Source organism: Anolis carolinensis, chromosome 2, assembly GCF_035594765.1.
Source record: "Anolis carolinensis isolate JA03-04 chromosome 2, rAnoCar3.1.pri, whole genome shotgun sequence".
NCBI lineage: Eukaryota > Metazoa > Chordata > Lepidosauria > Squamata > Dactyloidae > Anolis > Anolis carolinensis.
This window is the reverse complement of record NC_085842.1, coordinates 57,787,362-57,812,201: the sequence shown is the minus strand read 5'-3', so window position 1 is coordinate 57,812,201 and position 24,840 is coordinate 57,787,362. Positions and strand designations below refer to the sequence as shown.

At 38.2% G+C, this 24,840-nt stretch overlaps 1 protein-coding gene across 5 annotated transcripts in view; it reads left to right on the top strand.

Moving 5' to 3' along the window:
- Positions 1 to 24,840, top strand: part of rad18 (RAD18 E3 ubiquitin protein ligase) — a 154,768-nt gene continuing 129,928 nt past the window's right edge. For all 5 annotated transcript variants that reach the window (XR_010002558.1, XR_010002559.1, XM_062969758.1 and 2 more), the window contains exons 1-4: positions 1 to 132; positions 5,087 to 5,168; positions 13,160 to 13,221; positions 17,228 to 17,298. Coding sequence is in view for 3 of the 5 variants with exons in the window: in XM_062969758.1 (XP_062825828.1) it covers positions 79 to 132; positions 5,087 to 5,168; positions 13,160 to 13,221; positions 17,228 to 17,298 (269 nt within the window). In the remaining 2 variants the exon portion in view is untranslated. The remainder of the gene's footprint in view (positions 133 to 5,086; positions 5,169 to 13,159; positions 13,222 to 17,227; positions 17,299 to 24,840) is intronic.

The following is a 24,840-nucleotide window of genomic DNA, read 5'->3' as shown; positions in this document are numbered from 1 at the left end:
ACCACGTGTTTTCCCGCCGGGAAGCCTCTGAGCGCGGGCGATTTGGAGCTCAGTGGGCGGGGAGAGGGCAGTTGGGCCATGTCTTCCCCCTCGGAAGGGTCGGCCTGGCCCCAGAGCCTTGGCCCGTTGAAAGTAAGTAAGTTGGGGCACGGAGGGAGGTGGGTGGGGGTGCCCCTTTTTCAATGGATAGAGCTGATCGCAGCACTACATAAGAGTCCCAGAGGTGGAAGAGACCCCAAGGGCCAGCCAGCCCAGCCCCCTTTGGCCACACCATCAAAGCATCCCCGGCAGATGGCCATCCAGCCTCTGCTTAAAAACCACCTCAATCTGAGCACCAGACGCCACTGCTGAACAGCTCCTACGACCTCACAACCTCTGAGGATGCCTGCCAGAGATGTGGGCGAAACGTCAGGAGAGAGTGCTTCTGGAACATGGCCATACAGCCCGGAAAACATACAACAGCCCAGCTCCTGCTGCCCTTGTACATCAAGCAGAAAGTGTTTCAGGGCAAAAGAGGGCTTAAGAGCATGTGCAGAATACTTTCTTCTCTCCACTGAAGTCATTGCTCACGTTCATAATAATAATAACAATAATAATAACTTCATTTTTGTATCCCGCCGCCATCTCCCCAAAGGGACTGGGGCGGCTCACATGGGGACAAGCCCAACAACACAAGTTAAAACACAGAACAATCAATTTAAAACATTATAACTAAATAAAACAATAAAACACATCAACAGAATTAAAACCAGGACAATAATACAGTAGAGTCTCACTTATCCAACATAAAAGGGCTGGCTGTAATTATCCCAGTAATTATTTCATATTAAAGTAGAATCTCACTTATCCAACATTCGCTTATACAATGTTCTGGATTATCAAACGCAGTCTGCCTTTTCATAATCAATGTTTTTGTAGTCAGTGTTTTAAATTCATTGTGATATTTTAGTGGTAAATTTGTAAATACAGTACAGTAGAGTCTTCTTATCCAACATAAACAGGCTGGCAGAACGCTGGATATGCAAATATATTGGATAATAAGGAGGGATTAAGGAAAAGCCTATTAAACATCAAATGAGGTTATGATTTTGCAAATGAAGCACCAAACATGTTATACAACAAATTTGACAGAAAAAGCAGTTCAATATGCAGTAATGTTATGTTGTAATTACTGTATTTACGAATTTAGCACGATATATATCACGATATATTGAAAACATTGACTACAAAAATGGCTTGGATAATCCAGAAACTTGAATAAGCGAGCTTGGATAAGTGAGACTCTACTGTAATAATAACAACAACTTTATTTTTGTATCCCGCCCCCATCTCATCTCCCCGAAGGGCGGTTCACATAGGGACAAGCCCAACAACACAAGTTAAAACACAGAACAATCAATTAAAAACATTATAACTACATAAAACAATAAAACACATCAACAGAATTAAAACCAGGACAATAATGATAACATTTGGGGTTAGATCAGGTCTGGGTAAACTTCGGCCCTCCAGGTGTTTTGGACTTCATCTCCCACAATTCCTAACAGCCGGAATTATCCAAAAATTGGAAAAGTCCAAAACACCTGGAGGGCCGAAGTTTGCTCCTGTCTGGGTTAGATCCATGGTCCTCATTTTCAAGGCCTTCTCTGTGGATTTTTCTTAGGTTGAGGTGCATAATAACAACAACAACAATAATAATAATAATAATAATAATAATAATAATAATAATAATAATAATAATATGATGTTGTTGAAGGCTTTCATGGCCGGAATCATTGGGTTGCTGTGAGTTTTTCAGGCTGTATTGATGTGGGCAAAAAGGCAGGAGAGAATGCTTCTGGAACATGACCATACATCCCGGAAAACTCACAGCAACCCAATAATAATATTTTATTTATAACCTGCCAAGGGGACTCAGGGCGGTTTCCAGCGAAAGGAACGAAGTGGCAAACATTCAATGCTGAAAACAAATGACAAATCAAAACAGTGGATAAAACAATCTCAATATAAAATTATAAAACTGACCGAAAAAATAACCAAAGATTAAATGTAAATAAAAATAATGTAACACATTACTCACATTTACCCCATAATAAACTCTTAAACATTAGATTTAAAAGGCTTATTAAAAGCTAAAATGGTTTACAACACACAACAGGCGGAAGTAGGACATGCCTTTTGTTTTCCTTTCTTTGAAGATCTTACTTTCCCAGCAAACATGATATTAACAAACATGACTTTTATGGTCCTGTATGGTTTTTAATCTGTTTTAAAGTAATTTTTTTTAATTGAAAAAAACCCTCCTTCCATTCAGTCTTGTTTTTTGTATGTTTCTAATTGGTACCGTGTGCCCTCAAGTCTTCTCCAATTCAGAATTTTTCAAATTGTGTTCCTCCAGATGTTTTAGACTTCAACTCCCACAATTTCTAACAGCTGGTAAGCTGGCTGGGTCCAAAGCACTTGGAGCTGACGTCCAAAGCACTTGGAGGAACACATTTTGGGAAACACTGCTTCTGGAAACTAAGGTGAACTTATCACAGGGGTTTCTGAGGCTGAGAGTGTGTGACTTGACCTTGGTCATCCAGACCGAGGAGATTCAAACTCTGGTCTCCAGAGTCGTAGTCCAACACTCAAACCACTAAACCAGGCTGGCTATCATTTATATGTGTTTTGTATCTGGTCATGTCTGACTATGGGGGTTGGTGCTCATCTCCATTTCTAAGCCAAAGAGTCAGTGTTGTCCGTAGACACCTCCAAGGTCATGTGGCTGGCATGACTGCATGGAGCTCCATTTTGTTGTATTCCATAAGTATTTCTAAGGCACCTTGGGATGCAGCCTGGGCGATACATATATAAATACACAAGCAATTTTATTTATTTATTTATTTATTTATTACATTATATCCCGCTCTTCTCACCCCGAAGGGGACTCAGAACGGCTTACAAATCAAATGAACATACAATATATTACTAGCACAGCACAATATAAGCATTAAATTACTATATTATATTATATCATTATATGGTAATATTAGTAATATTACATTTAATATATAATATATAATTAATATTATTATATTGTATTATTAGTAGTATAATATTGTATTCCATTATAATATCAGTATTATATGTATATGCAATTCCTGGATTAGGCCTTTTTAATACTATGAAGAAACAGTCTTTGTTTGCTTTTGGGTTTTTTAAATGAAAGCTTCGATTAGAAACCGCATTAAAGATGTGGATTTCTATAACTACCAAATTTCAAGGTCAGTTCCCCCAGTATTCCATCAGTATTCACAGTTGGCCATATTGGGTATACATGCTAAGTTTGGTCAAGATCCACAGTTGGGTTCACACTGTTCTCTGAATGTGGGTGAACTATAGCTGTCGGCATCCAAGGTCTATTCCTCTCCAAACTCTGTGAATATTCAGAGTTGGTAATATTTGGTATGTGTGCCATGTTTAGTTGAGATGCATCATCGATTGGGTTCAGAGTGCTCTCTGGATGTGGGTGAACTATAGCTCTCAACTTCATGGGTCTATTCCCCCCAAACCAAAGTTGGCCATGTTTGGTCCAGATCCATCCTTGGTTGAGTTCAGAGTGCTGTTGATTGTCAGTGAACTGTAAACTTCAAGGGCCAAAAGTCAACATGCAGCAGCTTCTTTCTGCAACAGCCTTGTCTGATCAGAGTTTTTATTCTTCATTCTGAACTTGTATAAAACTGCTCTGAAGCTCTTTCAAAAGAGATCCAGATTGTGAATCAATTTATACACCTCCCTGGGGATTTTCTTAGGTTACTGGTTGTAGTTCATGGAGCATGGCAAATGCAGGAAAAAGCAACTGCTGTATCATAAACCAGAGGAGCTTTCAATTATTAAAAGAACAACATAACAGAAAAAAAGATAAATGAATCTTATATAGGTTTTTCAGAAGGCTTTAAAATGTTTGTGGCTGTTAAGCATTGTTGTGTGTAAGCAAAACCAGGGAGAGCAAAAAACAGATGAAATGTGTGTCTTGTTAGATGAGCCTGCCTTTTACTTGTGTACAGTTCATAGCAATCTGAGTGCTTTGTAAATGAATTATACTTTTTCAGTCAAAATACTTCATCACTTAAGACCTAGGGGCTGAAGGTGGGAAAAGGCTAAAATAAGCCACAGATACAATGCAGTAAGAAGTAGAATAACATCATAATGAAAACAAATTGCAAGCAGCAAAAGAGGCAAGTGTAAGCAGCTTTAAAACTTTGTTAACACTTGGGGAGGAAACAATCCACAGCAGAAGTCTATATAAACTTGGTTTTCAATGGTTGTACGTTGCTTTTAAAGTGGGTTTAACTGTTGCTTTGTTCATTGTGTTTTTAAAATCTTGTTTAAAGTATATATGGTTCTAAACTGGAATTGCTTTAAATTGTCTGTCTTGTATTCCACTCTTAAAGCCAAGGGTAAAAGGCAGAATAGAAGTGTTTTAATAAACACCCAATTGTTAGTCCTAACTATATTAAAGCTAGTGAGCATGGTCAGTTCTTAAATCCGTTCCACTGATTACATCACCAGGTCTTGGACAGAGAGATATTATAAACATTATTGGTTTAATCTAATATTCTCCAGATGTTTATATCCATATTAATAAATAACAGTAATATTAGTTGGAATAAAGTTTTAATGGGAGAGCATTCTGAAAATGGGTTTACATCCAATTACTAATCCCTACCTACTGAAACAGTGGGATTTAAGTGTTGACAGATTTGGTGGGCTGACTCCAGTTGTGACTAACACTAAATCAAGAGTAGATTTGTCTCTAAAGATATGTATGTTTTATGCACATATCTGTGCTAATTGCTTCCAGATGTGTTGGATTTCCGCTTTTGTCATCACCTCCCTGCAGGACAAACACATTTATTGGTGGTTAGGGAAGAGAAAACTAGCTTGCACTATAATGACATCATTTGAGAAGTGCCATAGTGTAATTATGTTCTGTTATAAGCACTGCAGCTTTTATCAACACATTCTTTCTGAAACCGACCTGTTTAAAATTATAATCTGAGTGTTTCATTTGATCCTACATTTACATCATTATCTATTTCAGAAAGTGGATGACTTGTTGCGTTGTGGGATATGCTTTGACTATTTCAACATTGCAATGATCATTCCCCAGTGTTCACATAACTGTAAGTATAGAAGTACTTTTTCTCCCTTTGTTCTAAATGAGCATATGCATGATTTTTTAATGTTGTTCCTTAACTGTGCGGAACAAGTTGGCTTATATTACAAACCATGATAAACAACTTCAGTCAAATTCAATTTAACTAATACCAAGAATCAAGTCACGGCCCAACAAAAAAAGTCTTGGTATCTTGGTTTTAAGGCCTATTCCTGGGGTTATCCTTATCTATATAAAAGGATAAAAAAATTCCAACCTCGGACAAAACAACAAAACTACACATCCCAGAAACACTAAACCTGGCAACACAACCCCTCATCCATGCCTCTACGTTCATACAACAAAAAGAAAAGAAAAATAAAGTCCTAATTAGAGGGAAAGGAATAATTGTTTTTTATCCAATTGCTGCTAGTTACAAGGCTAAACTTTGCCCACTTGGTTTCCTAGCAACCTACTCAGCCCAGGGGACAGGCACAGTTAGGCCTCAGGCCTCTTCCACAATGCCTATAAGATACAGATTATCTGATTTTAACTGGATTATATGGCAGTGTAGACTCAAGGCCTTTCCACACAGCTATATTACCCATTTATAATCTTATATTATCTGCTTTGAACTGGATTATCTTGAGTCCACACTGCCAGATAATTCACTTCAGTGTGCATTTTATACAGCTGTGTAGAAGGGGCCTCATATAATCCAGTTCTAAGCAGATAATATAAGATTATAAATATACAGTAGAGTCTCACTTATCCAACATAAACAGGCCGGCAGAACGTTGGATAAGTGAATATGTTGGATAATAAGGGATTCTGGAAAAGCTGATTAAACATCAAATTAGGTAATGATTATACAAATTAAGCACCAAACATGTTATACAACAAATTTGACAGAAAAAGTAGTTTAATGCTCAGTAATGCTATGTTGCAATTACTGTATTTACGAATTTAGCACCAAAATATCACAATGAATTTAAAACATTGACTACAAAAACATTGACTACTAAAAGGCAGACTGTGTTGGATAATCCAGAACACTGGGTAAGCGAATGTTGGATAAGTGAGATTCTACTGTTGGATAAGTGAGATTCTACTGTAATATGAAATAATTACTGTGGTTATCCAGTCCAACCCAATTCTGCCATGGAGGACACAATCCAAGCACGCCCAACAGATGGCCACCCAGCCTCCCAATAATAATAATAATAATAATAATAATAATAATAATAATAATAATAATAATAATAATAATAATAATATAATCATACAGTCATAAGGTTAGGAGACACCCCTAAGGATCATCCAGTTCAACTTCCTTCTACCATGCAGGACAACACAAACCAAGGACTTCTGACAGATGGCCATCCAAGATCTGCACAGTAATAATACAAATCGAATCATAGAATCAGACAGTTAGGAGAAACCCCTAAAGGCCATCCAGTCCAAGCCAACTCTGCCATTGGACGATACAATCCAAGCACTCACAACAGATGGCCAGCCAGCCTCTCAATAATAATAATAATAATAAGAAGAATAAGAATATCATACAATCCTAAGGTTAGCAGATACCCCTAAGGGTCATCCAGTTCAACTTCCTTATATCATGCAGGAGGACACAATCCAACCACTCCTGACAGATGGCCATCCAATATCTGCACAATAATAATACACATCGAATCATAGCTTCAGACAGTTAGGAGACACCCCTAAAGGCCATCCAGTCCAACCCAATTCTGCCATGCAGGACACAATCCAACCACTCCTGACAGATGGCCACCCAGCCTCTCAATACTAATGCTACTACTAATAATAATAATAACAACATCATCATACAATCCTAAGGTTTGGAGTGACCCCTAAGGATTATCCAGATCAACTTCCTTCTACCATGCAGGAGGACACAATCCAAGCACTCCTGACAGATGGCCATAATAATGATGATGATGAAAATGATGATGATGATGATGATGATGATAATAATAATAATAATAATAATAGAAGCATAGAATCCAAGAGTTTGGAGAGACCCCTAAGGGCCATCCAGCCCAACCCTTTCTACTATGCAGCAGGACACAATCCAAGCATTCACAACACATGGACAACGTATAAATACTATACAATACTACACAGGGACATAGACCCCCTCTACCCTCACCACTTTCACAGTACACAAACAACCAAATGCATACTAAACATAAAGACAACCATACAACAGACATTCAATACCACCACTATCTCAACAAGTTCTCACCAACACCACCAGACAACACCACAGCAACGCGTGGCCGGGCACAGCTAGTATATATATAAATGTAATGTGCATTTTTCCCATGGAGTAAACAACAAAACCACTGAACCAAATCACCAAATTTGGCCACAAAAGACATAGTCATCCAATCTATGTTTTTCAGTCAAATAAACCTAGAAATATAAAATTACAGAGGACGAGGAAGAGCCGTTCTCCCTGTATGCCAGTCAGAAGGGTAGGCCCTACCCCCTTCATGTCATAGCAACCCCGTGAACCACAGTGGCGCCCGGGGAACAGGCAGGGTTCACTTAGGCCTCTTTCACACTGCCTATAAAATACAGATTATCTGATTTGAACCGGATTATATGGAAGTGTAAACTCAAGGCCCTTCCACACAGCTATATAACCCAGAATGCCAAGGCAGATAATCCACAGTATCTGCTTTGAATTGGATTATTTTGAATCCACAGTGCCATACAATCCAGTTTAGTGTGGATTTTATACAGTTGTGTAGAAGGGGCCTCATATAATCCAGTTCAAAGCAAATAATATAAGATTATAAATACAATATATAAAATTGCTGTGGTATAATAAAACAGAGCAATATAATCTCTAAAATTAGGACAGTAAATAAAGAGCAACACTCTGAAAATGGCAATTCCAGACCGGAAACAATCATGGCCAGCTAACACCTCCCAACAAAAGATTCCCCAGGCAAGAAGCAGCCAGGCTTTGAAGCTGAAAGGCCATTACATGCTAATCATTCTGGCTAATTGCAGCATTCATACTTGCCTCTAACAGTTAAAAAAGGAACAACCAGAAATATTGTATAGTCATAAGCTTTAAAAAATAACATATATTTTATTTCCCATAACACCACACTTTGCCACAGCAATGTGTGGCAGGGCACAGCTAGTAATTCAGAAAATTGCATTAGATAGACTGCATTACCTCTAGTTTCTTAGATGCGGTTTTCCTGATTTTTTTCCTGACAAGCTAAGTGAAGATTCATTTATGGCATATGTTCTGCATCTCACAATGTAGATCTGATAGAGGAAAACTAGTGCCATTTTTGGACTAGGCAGGTCAAATATATCCAGAAACAGATATAATATTTGAGGCTCCAAAATGTGTGTAGGCCAGTGTTTATTAGATATGTTTGTCGTTGGTTCTTGGTTTATCTTTGCATTTGTTTGATAGTTGTTTTTTCTCCCCAATTTTTCCTCCTCTAGTTTAAAAAAGTAAGATGCAAAATCTCTACAGTAACTAGAAAATAGAAATTATCAAGGAGTGGTGGTATTATTAGAATTCTCCAAATTCTAGAAAGTCTTAACTAACCTGTTGATATGCCAGACTTGAAGGTAGCACTATTAGATGCCCAATTGCCCATAAAAAGAAGCACACTGGAGAAGTCGATCTAGTTGCCAATTGCAAACCCACCAGTAAGACAGGTACAGCTTCATCTCTGGCAAATGATATGCAACACTGTATTGCTTCCACTAATTGAGATGCCTATTTCCATTTTGACTAGTAGTCCTTGATGTCTTTGTTCTGCATGAAATGTATCAAGTCTCCTTTTAAAGCTGTTGAATTGGGAGACATCTCTATGGCTCCTTCTATACTGCCATATAAAATCCAGATAATCTGCTTTAAACTGGGTTATATAGCAGGGTAGACTCATATAATCCAGTTCAAAGTAGATAATGTGGATTATCTGCTTTAATAATCCGGATTATGTGGCAGTGTAGAAGGGGCCTAAATCTTGAGATAGTGAGTTCCACAATTCAACTATGCTTGAATCTCCCATCATTCAGGTTACGTGGATAGCCCTGATTTCTGAAGTTTCTGAGTGATAGAGAAAGCATTTCCCCAATTTCTTTCACATTTTGAATAATATTCCATATAGGTGTATTTGTATAAGGACAGTATGATTTTAGATGTTTCGTTTTTGATTCAACGTGGAAATAATCCTTTTAATAACAGCCATACACTGGGTAATTGATTACTATAAAATGAGTTGACATTCCCAGAAATAATTGTTAGGATGATAATTCATATTAATTTCAGTTATCTTTCTGTCCAATTTGTTCTTTGCTCTTAAAGTGTTCTGTTTGAGATGAAGCAACAAGAATGGCAGTTTGGTAAACGTGTTATTTAGAGCATTGCTTAACTGTGGGTCCCAACCCCAAATGGGGTCCCCGTAGATCAATGTTGCAATCCTGAAAATTTGACAATAATAAAAGGTTTCTGAACACCACCGATTTACACAAACTGTTAGGAACAATGTGCAGTGTTTCCAGTGAACTCTGGAGAAAATGCTTCAGGTGTACTTCATAAAAAGGAATTTAGCAAGCCATGTAAATCCTAATTTATTATCAGTAAATGTTTGATTTTTATACCAATTTTTATACCTATATTCCTGGGGTCATGTAAAAATTTCTTGGGCAGAAAATAGTGGGAAAATTCTAAGATCCCTGATTTAGAGGACCTTGTGGACCTCTGTTTTGCTAAAATTAGCTGTTGCTGATGTTCTATGAAAATATGGCTTTTGCAGGATTATAGTCCTGGCCATGCCTTGTGCAACCTGAGATCTTGGGCCTCGATTTATTTTCTCTGAAGTGAAATTTAGTGGATGTTCCTAAATGATTAGGCGGCATGTTTGATTGTTTTGACTTGGCAGTTCAGTAGTTTAGAATGCTGTAATTCGTTTTGTTGGTGGCATTTGCCAGGCAGAGATCTACCACTGCGTCTTTGCAAATACAGATGAGGCAGAGAGTGGATGACTGTTCTTTTGATTTGGCCTCGCTGTTTATCTCTGGAAGCGTTCCAGCTCTCCTGGGACATTAATATTGAACAAGGCATAAATCAGTCTCATCACGTTCTAAAATGCCTTGGTTCCCAGGAGGATTTCAGGACTTTAGCCCAATTAAACTGATTTGTATTCAGGCAGGTATAAAGCTCTTTTTTCTAGTATGGATTTTCATACATGGCATTTTAAACAAATGCAACATTAATTGTGTGACTGCCTAATTGATCATCAGCCTAGCTCTTGAACGATAACTTTATTAATGGCTCCTGTGCTTGTTAATTTTCTTCTTAAAGGGTGGTATAAATTGATTGGTCACAGTTTTTTTGAACTTGCATAAATCCCAGTGTTATAGGGAACAAGGAATTAACAAATATGTCTCACAATACTGTAATGGGATCAAAGACTAATGGCTTTTATCCTCGAAATTATGAACTCTTTGGGAAGTTAACAAATATTAGGACAAATGAAGATAATTTCTTTTTTTACTTGCTTGGATTGCCAAGTCAGTGTGTTTCAAACAAGTCATTTTACACAAGAGTGATCAAGTATACATGGACAAAGCTTGGCAGGACATACTAGTCCATTTTAACAGGTCTGAAGTGATGTGACATCACTTTGGAATGAAATTGTGGCAGATTTTTGGCTTCTTAAAATGTTGTGTCTTGCAGGGGGAACTTTGGGGGTCAGGGAAACAAACTACTATAGGGTTGTTGTATGTCTTTCGGGCTGTGTGGCCATGTTCCAGAAGTATTCTCTCCTGACGTTTCGCCCACATCTATGGCAAGCATCCTCAGAGGTTGTGAGGCATGGATAAACTAAGTAAGGAAAGGAAAGAATATATATATCTGTGGAGAGTCCAGGGTGTGGCAAGAGTCCTTTGTCACTGGGAAGCCAGCATTGTTTCAGTTAATCACCCTAATTAGCATTGGAAAGGTTTTGTCTCTTGCCTGGGGGCATCCTTTGATTAGTCATTAGCTGTCCTCTGCCCTCAGAGTGTTGGTTCCCATCTACTGTTTTGATTTTAGAATTTTTTTAATACTGGTAGCCAGATTTTGTTCGTTTTCATGGTTTCTTCCTTTCTGTTGAAATTGTCCACATGCTTGTGGATTTCAATGGCTTCTCTGTGTAGTCTGACATGATAGTTGTTGGAATTGTCCAGCATTTCTGTGTTCTCAAATAATATACTGTGTCCAGTTTAGGTGGTTTAGTTCTACAGGCCAATGGATACTCCACCACAGACATCAGAAGAGCTGCAAGGCCAAGAACAAGCCATGAGAGTCAAGACAAAGATCCACCCAGAGGAAAGGTGTTCTTACCATACATCAAGGGAACCACTGACCGCATAGGCAAACTGATGAAGAAGCACAACCTACAAACTATCTACAGACCCACAAAGAAAATCCAACAAATGCTACGGTCAGCGAAGGACAAGAGGGATCCTCTCTCCTCTGCAGGAGTCTACCGGATACCATGCAGCTGTGGACAAGTCTACATAGGGACCACCAAACGCAGCGCCCAAACAAGAGTCAAAGAACATGAAGGGCACTGCAGACTAATTCAATCAGAGAAATCAGCCATAGCAGAGCACTTGATGAACCAGCCTGTCTTTCCTACATGACGGGGGTTGGACCAAATGGCCCATGTGGTCTCTTCCAAGTCTATTTTCTATGATTCTATTTGTGTGTCTGCTGCAGCTGAGAATGTTGAGAGCAGTGCTTTCCGAACTATATTCTGCAGAACCTTAGGATTGTAAGGGTTCTGGGAAATCTTTTAAAAAAATCTTTTAAAAAAATCTGCGCCAGAGTATGAAGATCTTTTTGAAGTTCAATGTATATCTGCTATACACACACACACACACTGTGTGTGTGTATATATATATATATATGTGTGTGTGTGTGTGTGTGCGCGTGCGTGTGCGCATGTGTGTGTTTTAAGGAATATAAACCATATTTTCTGACTGAACTTCCTGCATAGCTCTTGGCTACAGCACTTATACCTGTTTAAGTGACGGGGAGTCAAATATGCAAGCAAGTAAGAAGGAGGACTTACTTGAGGACAGAATTGGATGTTTTGGGATCTGACAGCACTTAATCCCATCTGGTCTTTGGAAGCCATGTCCAGCTCTGGTTAGTATTTGGATGGGAAACTGCCAACAAATACCAGGTGCTGTGGCTATATTTTAGAGGAATAAAGTGGCAAAAACATCTCTGAGTATTCCTTGCCCAATTAATATTTTATGAAGTTAATGAAATCACCATAAATTGACAGGTGACCTGCAGGAACCTATAGACCCACTTCTCAATAGGGGGCCAGTAAACGTTCTGCTAATATACAAAGACAGTATTTGTATTATATTTGAGGAGGTATAATTTCATAATCATAAATGCCATTAGCAGTTCTGTGTTAGTTGTTGCAAAGTCTATAACTTTATTTTATTGATAAAAACTGGATCTAAATCAGTGGCATTTAGGACAATGAGGTCAGCTTCTAAAGATTGTAAGTGTATGCTTGAAACTGTTATATTGTTCATCTGAGACCCCTAGTTCATTTTTATGTTTATCTTGCTTAAGATGTTTTTGTCTCTGGACATATCACTGGAAGAAGCAAGGTATGGAATAGAAAAAGCTCTGTACTGGTCTTCTTGTGATATATGACTCTAACTGGAAGCAATTACAGTCCATTAGTTGTGTATCATGGCCTGTGAAAGTTGTCTATAGTACTTGCAGGGTTGTCTTATAGGGTTCCCTACTACATTGTCACATAAATTGTTAAGGAAATGCTTTTTCATCAGGTGAATATAGTTTTTTAACAATGTCTTGATGGAAAGAAGAACCATTTCAAAATATACATTCCAAGCCTTGCCAGTTGAAAAGTAAAGTACCAAAACAGTACTGTTGTGAGATAGCTGATTGTCCTAATGGTGTTTGTTTCTCTTTCTCTGCAGATTGTTCTCTCTGCATCCGCAAGTCCCTGTCCTATAAAGCTCAGTGTCCTACGTGCTGCATGGTAAGTATTTGTTAATCAGCTTCCGCAGCATTTCTGTTTGTGCAAATGTTTTACACAATTTGCACAATGAAGAATCCTTGGAGATACCAAAGTAAATCTAGTCCACCCTGTGCATTATTTTGAAAACTCCCTCTCTTCTTTGTCTCTACAGCTTTATATGCCTGGTATTTCCTTATGCAACACCATGTCAGGCTTCTTTGGCAGATTAGTTTCTTTTGCTCATTGCTGCAGCTGGCAACCCTCTCCCACTGGTGGTTTTGGGCCTCTGTGGACTTGTTTATCCATTTTTGACAATTTGTGAAATGCCTCTCTAGACATCCTCATGGGGAAAACTATTCAAAAGGCACTCACAAATTCATACAAGAAAGAAAAGCAGCTTAGAAAGGGGAGTGAAAAAGAAATTGGGGGCATTTAACCTTTTCCTTTTCTGCAGGTTGTTGAAAAGAGAGAGGATTAATCCATACCTCATTCCTTCTTTGCTCAGTTCTTCATTCCAGCTTACTTACAAAGAAACCGAGAACCCAAATCTTCTTTAGAAAGTTTTTTTTTAAGCATAGTCTCTTAAATGCTTCTTTCCTTGCCTTGTGAAATCAACTCCTTAGATTAGCCTAGAAACGAAGTCAGGCCTAGTGTGCATATACACTGTAGAATTACTGCCTTTGGACATCATTATAGCTCTCATGGCTCAATGCTATTGAATCCAGAGAGCTGTAGTTTTTCAAGATCCTCACCTTTCTCTGCCAAAGAGTGTCGATGCCCCATCAGACTACATCTCCCAGGATTTCATATCACTGAGCCATGACAGTTAATGTGGTATCGAACTGCATTAATCCTACAGTGTAGTTGCACCCAAAGTCTCTCACGCAAACTATTGTTCCTATACATAGAAAGGTCCATCCCCTTTCCTCAAAACAAGACTACGTATCTTAAATGCCTGCATTTAAAGTACTATGCTATATTAGGAAAATACTTGATGGTTTGCATAGGGCCCCAGGAGCATTGTTATCAAATTTACATGAGGATGGAATTACAAAAGAAAATACAGTAGAGTCTCACTTATCCAACATAAACGGGCCGGCAGAACCTTGGATAAGCGAATATTTTGGATAATAAGGAGAGATTAAGAAAAAGCCTATTAAACATCAAAATAGGTTATGATTTTACAAATTAAGCACCAAAACATCATGTTTAACAACAAATTTGATAGAAAAAGTAGTTCAATACGCAGTAATGCTATGTAGTAATTACTGTATTTATGAATTTAGCACCAAAAATATCACAATGCATTGAAAACATTGACTACAAAAATGCGTTGGATAATCCAGAACATTGGATAAGTGAGACTCTACTGTATTAAAATAGTTCAAGATGCAGTCATTAATCAGAATGTAGACTGCAGCCTCAAGAAATCAGAAGAAGATTAGGGCTTTGAAGGGGAACTATGAAGGAACTATTCAAGATTTAGAAGTATAAAGATATGTCATTCATTACTGAAGTTACGCTGATTCATGCCATGATATTTCCACTTTCTGTGTATGATCGTGAAAGCTGGATAGTAAAGAAAGCTGATAGGAAGAAAATTATCTGCTTGGAAAGATTTCTACAGATACCATAAACTATTAAAAAGAACTTGGACTGTTTTATTTTGGACATACGCGAACATTTGAATTGCTAGAAAAGATAAAAATGCTTGGTAAAGTAGCAGAAAATGGGAAAAGAGGAAGACTGCAGTACAATGGATAGACTGAAGGAAGCCACAGGCCTGAATAAGTATGTTGAAGACATAGTAATGTGGTGCTTATTCAAAGGGTTGCCAGAAATTGAAGTTGACTTGGTATCAGTTAACAACACAAAATTGTGTCCTAAATTCCTTGTTGCTAAATAAAAATAAAATGACTTGTTGATAAAGCTATGTAACACGATTTTTGTTCCTGGGTTATAAATGTCATTTCCTAATTGGTTCTATCATAAAAACATGGAAAAGGTTTATTAAAGTGCAAAAACTTTGTTTTGCGGTCTGCACAATGAAAGGTTAAAAATTGCATATTTTCATTAAGGAAAATTACAAACAAAGTGCCTAGACTGTAAGAAATAATAGTACTACCCTCAGTCACAAAAGCGAAGTTTCTGGAATATAGCAACTACAGTAGAGTCTCACTTATCCAAGCTAAACGGGCCGGCAGAAGCTTGGATAAGCGAATAACTTGGATAATGAGGGATTAAGGAAAAGCCTATTAAACATCAAATTAGGTTATGATTTTACAAATTAAGCACCAAAACTTCATGTTATACAACAAATTTGACAGAAAAAGTAGTTCAATATGCAGTAATGTTATGTTGTAATTACTGTATTTACGAATTTAGCACCAAAATATCACAATATATTGAAAACATTGACTACAAAAATGGCTTGGATTATCCAGAGGCTTGGATAAGCGAGGCTTGGATTAGTGAGACTCTACTGTACTTTCAAAGTAAGTTCTGCACAATTAAACAGGAAATAAAACTTTCAAACCAGGAACAGGACATTTTTCAAATTTTGTTACATAGTGTAATCAAAGGGTATCTGGCATAGCATTGAGAGATAACATTAGGGAAACTGTTTCTGAAATGGAATAAAGCCAGCATTGCATAGGTATACTGTAACGGATCTTGCCTACCTCACAAGGCGGGTGTGCGGCTGTGGCGCAGGCGGGAGAGCAAGCCAGCTGCAATTAACTGCAGTGAATCACTCTGACCAGGAGGTCATGAGTTCGAGGCCCGCTCGGAGCCTATGTTTGTTTGTCTTTGTTCTATGTTAAAAGGCATTGAATGTTTGCCTATATGTGTAATGTGATCCGCCCTGAGTCCCCTTCGGGGTGAGAAGGGCGGAATATAAATGCTGTAAATAATAATAAATAATAAATAATATTTGTTTGGGGAATAAAGACTAATAATTAAGAAAGGGTTTGAAGTCTTCTGATGGCCTTACAAAACATTTTAATCCACTGTTGTGAAACACAAAATTCAATTCAAAATTACTAGAAGAAGTCACACTGGAACATCAGTGTCAATTGAGTAAGACATGGCCAGGGCTGATGTTCTTATTAATTTTGGGTCTACACCCCATGTGCTATCAGTAAGTTTCCACACGATGTTGTTTCATGCAGCTATTTGTGCTTGGTGTTTGCACAGTGTTTTCTAAATGTTAGTATTCGATCTAAGGCAGTGCTTCCCAAACTTTGGGCCTCCAGGTGTTTTGGACTTCAGCTCCCAAAAATCCCAGCCAGTTTACCAGCTGTTAGGAACTGTGGGAGCTGAAGTCCAAAACACCTGGAGGTCCAAAGGTTGGGAACCACTGATCTGAGGTGACGTCGAGATATTGGCTGTTGATGATGCTGTTTTTATGTCATTGTCTTGTTATAATATTGTAGGTTTTATTGAGATATATTTTAATTTATGTTTGGTCTTAATCTTTGTTGGATCGGGCTTGTCCCCCAAGTAAGCCGCTCCGAGTCCCTTTGGGGAGATGGAGTCGGGATATAAAAATAAGGCACAAAGCGAAAAGGCAGAAGCATCATTTTCTTCATACTCATTCCATACTTCATACTCATTCCAGCCTCCCTCCCTCTCTTCCTCTCTCTTTTTCTCTTCATGAAGCCAAACATACCAGGGATAAAAACCACACGAAATCAACTAACCCAAAGTTCCTCAAAGTGGACAAGAGCAAAGCAGACAGCAGTCTGCCAAAGCGGACAAGAGCACGAGGCACAGAGGCTGCTTCTTTGAACCCCTAAAGCCCGTACTAGTGCCCCCTTTATCTCTAGGTCTTAACTCAAAATGCTGCTCTTATGTCAAAGGGAAACCAAGGCTGAGCGACAGCTCTTAACTCAAAATGCTTTTAAGTTGGGATGCTCTTAAGGAGAGGTTTCATTGTATTTTCCTTTCAAATTTAGCACTTTCTCAGCAGAAAGCCACAAATGACCAAGTGAAATAATATTTTAAAAACTTTTTAAATTTTTTCTAGGCAGCTACAGGACCTGACCTGAAAAATAACAGGATATTGGATGAACTTGTGCAGACTTTCACTTCTGCAAGGTAACATTCTATTTTGCAGATTTCAGAGAGTGCATCAGAGATGTAACTCAGCTTACATTTTCCACTCCGCTATCCAGTCAGTACTCTACATTTACTGGGGTTAGGGGCACAGGACCTCTGTGAAAGTGGAAAAATACCCCCCTTTTTTACCTGAGAGAACACTTCTCTAAGAAACTCGAGGTTCTCCGGCATGGCTATATGGCCATCTTCCATTGGAAGTTCACATGGGGGTACCTAGAGATTCCCAGACAGAATAATTTAAATCATATCCGCAAATGTGAAGGGCTGACTGTATAATGAAATAATAAAATTCAAACATTTGTGCAATGCAATGGGATTTGCAAGGTTTCTGGGCCAGGGACCATTATGTCCAGATTGGATATTTTCATATTCGTTAAGCATTTTACAAATGCATTCATCTACATAGATTTTGATGCACATAGATATGCAGCTGAATACAGATGGGACACATTTGCTGGAACAGAGGAAAGAGGAGGAGGAGGAGGAGGAGAGGAGAAAAGGGCAGGTCACAGCACAGTGGTGCAGGAATCTCCCTCACATCTCCACTTGAAAGGAACTGAGAGCATAGATGGGAATTAATGAAACGTAATTTAAAAAAATCTGAGCTACTTGTTAGGATTGCCATATTTTGAAAATCAAAAAAGAGGACACATTTACTGACTGACTACTTCAAACCACTAATCGCTGTGATGACTACTACTGTAAATATCTTACAAGCTGCAGGCAGTTGTAAGAGGACAGTTGATGAGTCCAAGATAAAACTTCCTTGTGACCAGGCACTATCTAAGCACTAGTCTTCCATCTTTTCCCCTCAGGAAGGAGGATGGTGAGGCTACTGTGACCCTGACGTACTAGGGACCTGCTGAGTCACTGGGTAACCTCCTTGGGGCTGAGCCTGGCTGCTTTAGGGTGTTCTCTCATCCTGCTTTAACCTTCCACATTTACCTTCGCCTCCTGAGAGATCTACTGTCTGATTGCCTGCTTCCTCCAGTCTGGAGTTGTAAGAAAGGCCAGACATTTGAAAAGGGCATCTTGAGAGATATTTAAGCTCTGGAAAAAAAAAAGGTGGTGTGTGGGAAATCAGAGGATGTGAATTTAGCTTTGAAAAACGAGATACATCCTGGAAACATATGGTAGCCTTGTTACCTGCTGAGTGCCTATCTTTGTCAATATTGTGTCTAGATGTACAGATAGTCCAAATTTATATTGGTTCCCTGTGACAATTCATCTTCTGCCCAGGGCAGTAAGGAGGAGGATGCTTCTTTTGTGTTCTCTGCTTTTTGGAAAGTTTCCTTTTCCAAGGGTGGGCAAGTGGGGTCTTTTTGGCAGAGTGTACAGAGTTTGGAAGAAGATCCTTTCTGGGAAAGAATTCAGTAGCTTCTGAAAGAGCTTTTGCCACAGCCGTGCTGTTTCTCTCCTCTTGTGCCAGACAGATATGTCGCTGCCAATCTTTCTCTTGGAAATCCCATGGAATGGAGATGGCCAACATTAACAGAGACAGACAGGCACGTGACTTGGCAGAAGAACTGTAGGGGATTTGTAGTGTGCAAGTTTTTTATAGCTTGCTCTGAGTTTCATTTTCCTCCTCTAGCTTATGGTAATTTTCCTTTGTCATCAAATGTATTTAAATTACATTGCAATTAACATGGTGATATTGAATCTTGTGTTAACCAATCAGCCAGAGAACTGAGATTTGAAGCTGGACCATAATAATGCCTGTCTAGATTGTGTTCTGAGTTGCTGTTAGGAACTATTTCAAAATACCTAAGATTAGTGACTTGTGGTTGTTGTCAAGAACTTACATTTCATCATAAAAGTATGATTTTATCAAGGGTAGTCTTGGTCAGTTTGCAAACTGGACTGAAGCAACTAATAAAGAAGTTTTAAAAGGAAGAATACAATTGTTTTTATTATTGCATATTTTAATATATGTTTTCATGTATTCTATATCTAGCTCTTTATGACAATGGTATAAATAACAGTTGGACATCATCAGGCAAAGTTTGAAGTTGTAAAGCAATTTCTGTAATTTTGAATTTCCTTCTTTTAGTCTTTTGAAATGAATAAATTAGGGCTGAGCAAACATGGACAGTGCTTCCACGAGCATCTCAGTTTCTGAGGCAAGCTCCTTGCTTATCAGTGCTGGATAGATGGTTTTCTTTTGCTGTTGTGAAGGTGGCTCCACATCTTCAGCACATATTATGGAGACCAGTGCTCTGTTTGTGCCATTTGAGACACAGCAGTGCTTTCTTATGCATTTTTAGTCTCAGCAGGTTCTGCCACCATTTAATGTTTGTACCATTTGAGACACAGCAGTGCTTTCTTGTTCATTTCTTTTTTAGTCTCAGCAAGTTCAAATTACCGTGCTAATAAAGCATGAAAAATATTTTTGGATTACCCAGAATAACAGGTCAGCTAGATCACTGGAGATTGTCCAAAAAAGTTACTTTTTGAAGTCTGCTAATGATTGATGATCAGCTATGTTCTCCTCAGCAAGGGTGTCTCTCTGGGCAGCTAAACCTGGCAATTCTAACTGGATGGCCCCCCAAGAGGGTCTTCCTCCAGGGGCAAACCAGGAATGGGCAACTTGGAAGTCCCTGAACAGACTCAGAAGTGGAGTGGGCAGATCAAAAGACAACTTGGCAAGGTGGCACTACCTGGAGGAATCCTCCACCTTGTGTGACTGTGGAGCTGAACAAACAACTCAGCATATGTATGCTTGCCCACAATGCCCTGCCTCATGTACGGAGGAGGAGTTGTTTAAAGCTACAGACAATGTGGTTGCTGTTGCCCGCTTTTGGTCCAAAACTATTTAGTTGCTTGTGATTTCTTTTCTATTTTATTTCCATTATTTGAAATGTATTTGCTGTACCAATGCTTTTGACACGAAATAAATAAAGCGATGTTCTATTGTACATCTGTATTCATGTAAGGATCTTCAGTTCAGTGGAGGCATCCTGTAAATGGTATTTTTAATGATTCTCTTGCCTATAATTTTCTGCACTTCTAACTGATTTTGAGGATGGATGATCTTTTGGAACTATATGGGAAGTAACACAGGAGAGACCAAGTGTGAAAGAAGTATTTGCAGATGTCATCTCCAATTCATGGGAAGTTTTGTCTGTATCCTGGGAGTGGACAGAATCAGATACAGCTCTGTAATAAGAAATTATAGGTCTGGTATAGCTAATTATAACAATATGTTAGTTTTATCAAAACAGATTAGAGAACACTGGAATTATTGTTGGACACATTCAGGAGCTAGTTGCGAATAAAGCCTTTTTCATGTGTTTAATCACTTGAGAATGGTGCTAAGGGTATTGTTTGTTGCGAAGTGATTGCAAGGTGATCAGAAACAAGAACAGTGTCTGATAGCATTCTGTAAGACAGCGACGTTTACAGCCATGGAAGAATTACTATTCTTAAGAACAAGACAATGATAATTGGATGTTTCCTGCCATTTGGGATGGCTGAACTTAATTACTATTGATTACTTTGTCTTTTTCTTCCTCCAGATATAATTTCTTTACAAGATGACTCAGTTCTGTACCCCAGCTGTCCTACTAAACTTTTAACCTTTTCTTTAAAAATTGAGACAAAGGTATAGAATGTGTATTGATCCAATCATTCTCCAGAATCCTAAGTCCTCCCAGGCTTTTTGAATTACCTCAGATGACACAAAATCTTTATCAAATTGTTTGACTGGATCGTTAGGCTAAAACATATGTTATTATATTGCTCAGACTAAAGCTGTCCTATCCAAATAACACTATAAACCCTAGAGAATCATATATGTGGGTATCATTATGTTATTTTAAAACTTTTATTTTGAAATGTATGTCATCTCATATTGTGTTGTTGTTGTCTGACTCATCTGAAGGGATGTTGTGTACCTTCAAGTCATTTGTGACTTATGGCAACCCTAAGGCAAACCTGTCATGGGTTTCTTATTAAGGGGATTTGCCTTTGCCTTCATCAGAGGCTCAGTGAGTGTGACTTACCCAAGGTCACCCACTGCGTTTCCACAGCCAAGAGAGAATTCGAACTCTGTTATTGCATATGATAGCAACATATATGTTCCTACCATTTCTCTTCCTCAGGAAGTTGTCATAGTATAGCTCCAAAGAGATGGGACCTGGATTAATTTTTTGAATGTACAGTATATGTTTTCTTTACTTCTCTTGTGGTCTGCAACAGTGTTTGGTGTTACTACTTCTGTTCTAGGCATTTTAGGAATATTTTATGAGTACTCAAGTCTCATTGACAACATGTAATAGATTCTGTCTTAAGGGCTAGGCTTGTTGCAACAAGACTGTGAGAGTAGTGGCATGTTTATTAGATCTGTTGTTAATAGCAGCAGTCATAATATGGTTTATTTATTTATTTATTTATTTATTATTCAAACTTATATGCCGCCACTCCCCTAGGGCTTGGGGCGGCTTACAAGAACAGGCTAAAATCTAACAATTTAAAACATCTTAAAAACATCTTAAAAGCATTTTAAAAGCATCTTAAAGACATCTTTTAAAAACATCAATAACAGAAATCAAAAGCTTGCCGAAACAGGTGTGTCTTACATGCCCTGCGAAAGGCTGATAAGTCCCGTAAGGCAAGAACTTTGATCTGTCTACCAAGCCTTTGAGATTTTTCTGCGTAGTGGCAAGGGCTACAGGGAAAGAACTGACACTGCAGTGCTGATTTAGGTTCAAGCTTGTACTCACTTACCTGGGGGTAAGTCCTTTTGAGCTCAGTGGGACCTAACGTCCAAGAAGGCAGGGATAGGATTGCATTGCACATTTTAAGAGAACTTGTAATGTGATTAATATCTAGAAGATTTCACTTTCTGTGATGCATTTGGCATCCCGTACTTCTTCTGTTAGAGTGCTCAGACATCTTCAGACATACAGAGATATATGGCTAGTTGTTCGAGCCATCATGAACTCACTCATATACTCTTGACATTTGGTAAGAGTGACAGATACTCTGCTCTGAATGCTTAATAACAGGCTCAAAGAGGAGTCTAGACTATTCCCCAGAGGGTTGCGGTCCCCTCACAAACTCATAAAATAAAATAAAATAAAATAAAATATCAGTACCGCATTTCAAAGAATTGGACCCAGAGTGAAATGTGAACTGTTGTGAAGATGAAAGCTTTTTCATGAAAGTATCTTACACTTGGTGCGTCATAGAAACCATCTCTCTATTTAACGCTTGACCTACCTTTTTCCTTTCTTCTTCCACTGAATATATTCCTTTTGGAAAGCAATGTTGCAGTTTGCTATACTAAGACATTTTGTGATGCTGTTCTCTGATTATTTCTAAAAGACAGCAAATGTGAATTCACAGTCTCCCCTTTGTTAACAACTTGTGTGGTATAGCTCAAGATAAAGCATCATCGTTCGAGACTGTCAGAAAAAGAACAACAGCAGCTATTCTGAGAACTCAATTTTCGGTACATTTTCTAAAAAATACAGATGTACCTCAATTAATTAAGTAGATGTGTTCCTGGGCATTACTTCTTGAAAAGGAGATTTGGTTCCAGAAGGAGAAATTACATGGAAAGACAAGAAATAGGTTTCAACAGCACAAAGGAGAAGAACACTTCAACATATTTTTATAAACGTTTTATTCAAAAGTAGTAATATTTACATTAAGCAAACAGGTCAGGCAGGCCTTCTAGAGACAACTTGAAAATTTCTTCCAAATGCATCTAGGGATTTTTTAAAATATGATTTCCATTTTAGTGGCTAAATTTATAGATCTATGTCTTTCTGTAACATGCTGGTGGTAGGTGGTTCAGGTAGGCTTGTCTGGGTCTCACTTTCTCCACAAGGGAAGTCCCAGGTAAAATTTTGATGCATTGCTAATGCAGACACACTGCTGCAACCTGGCACTAAAAGTTTATTTTTCTCCAGCCCTTCTTCTATAGCCACTCAATGTTGAGGCTGCTAGAAAAAACGCCCAGATGAACATTGGGAAAGGAAACATCTAAAAAGACTTTTGTAAAATGGAGCGTCTTCGTCAGTGGCTTGTTAGCTGAGGTATGCCCAAAAGCTTCTATGGAACAAAAATTAGTTGAGTGGACCAAGAGGAATTTTTTATTTTTTAACGGGGTTGGGTGGCCATCTGTCACTAGTGCTTTGATTGTGTGTTCCTCCATGGTGATTGGGGTTGAACGGATGCCCCTTGTGGTCTCTTCCAACTCCACATTTTTAGAATTCTGAGCTTTCCTAGTTCCTTCAATCAGAGATGCACCACTTGACTAAACCTGTAAAATCTAGTTCCACTAGATCATCAAGGGAGTATTTTATCTTGACATCCCAATTTGGAAAAAAACTTTAAGTCTTATAATTTCAAACTGGTTTAAGAAAGTTTTTCTGAAAGATGATGTACGAGCAATGTAAGTGCCTGATTAATTTCAGATCCAGGAATTCATTGCTTATCGGGTTAGGACTGATATGTTTGAAACGTGCTTCTTCTTGTTTCTTTCATTCTTTAGGACACACTTTTTTCATTTATGTTGTTTAATAATGAATATATATAGAAACAGTTACGGGAAACAAAAAGGAGCTTTTGATTTTAATGTGGAAAAATTATGTGCGATTCCCTGGTGCAATTCATAACCATCAATATTTTGGAAAGAAGCATTTTAAATCCCACAACATTAATATTTCAGTTTTTACTTTGTGCCTAAGCTGTCTTAGTGACCAGTCATTTACTGGCATTTTGATTGTGCGGTTTTCATGCCACAAGTAGTACTGCTAATATACACCTTGATACTCAAACCTTAACTACTGTATATAGTCATTTATAAGTTGACTTCATGTATAAGTCAAGGGCATGCTTTAGGAGCAAAATTTAGGATTTTGATATGACCCATGGGTAAATCAAGGGTCATTCTACGGAGATCAGAAAGCACCAATGCCAGCTCAGGGGGCTAATGCCCCTGACCATTATCTGTCATTTCCCAGTTTAGGCATACAAAAAGACTAGAAGTGACACTATGATAGTGAAATGGAGGGAGTTGGTACTTTTTAAAGGTTCTCCTGGGACAGACTAACCTCTTGTCTTTTCCATTGTAGTCTGAAAAGGGAGTGGTTCCTTTTTTGATACAAGTTAGTGTATAGTAGTCACATTGACTCAAGTTTAAGTTGACCTAAGTTTTTTGGGTTGATATTTTTTTTTTACTAAACTTCTAGGCTTATGCATGAGTATATAGATTACCTTTGATATCCTTGATGAATATACATAAAAAAATTTATGCTGGCCAGGCAAGATTGTCTTATTTGTGACAAGAACAGTCATTTTTCTTGCATAGAACTACTATCAGTTGATGCTCAGTATAATAACCTCTGGTAGAAATAATACAGCATAGGAGAATCTATAGCCTTGGGATCGCTCATATCTTTCCATTCTTTGTGCTACTACTGAGTGCTATGAAATTATAAATAAATTAGCAGATATTATACTTAGGTTTGTGGAAACTCTGAGCAAATTTATTGCTTTGGAAGAGATGAGAAA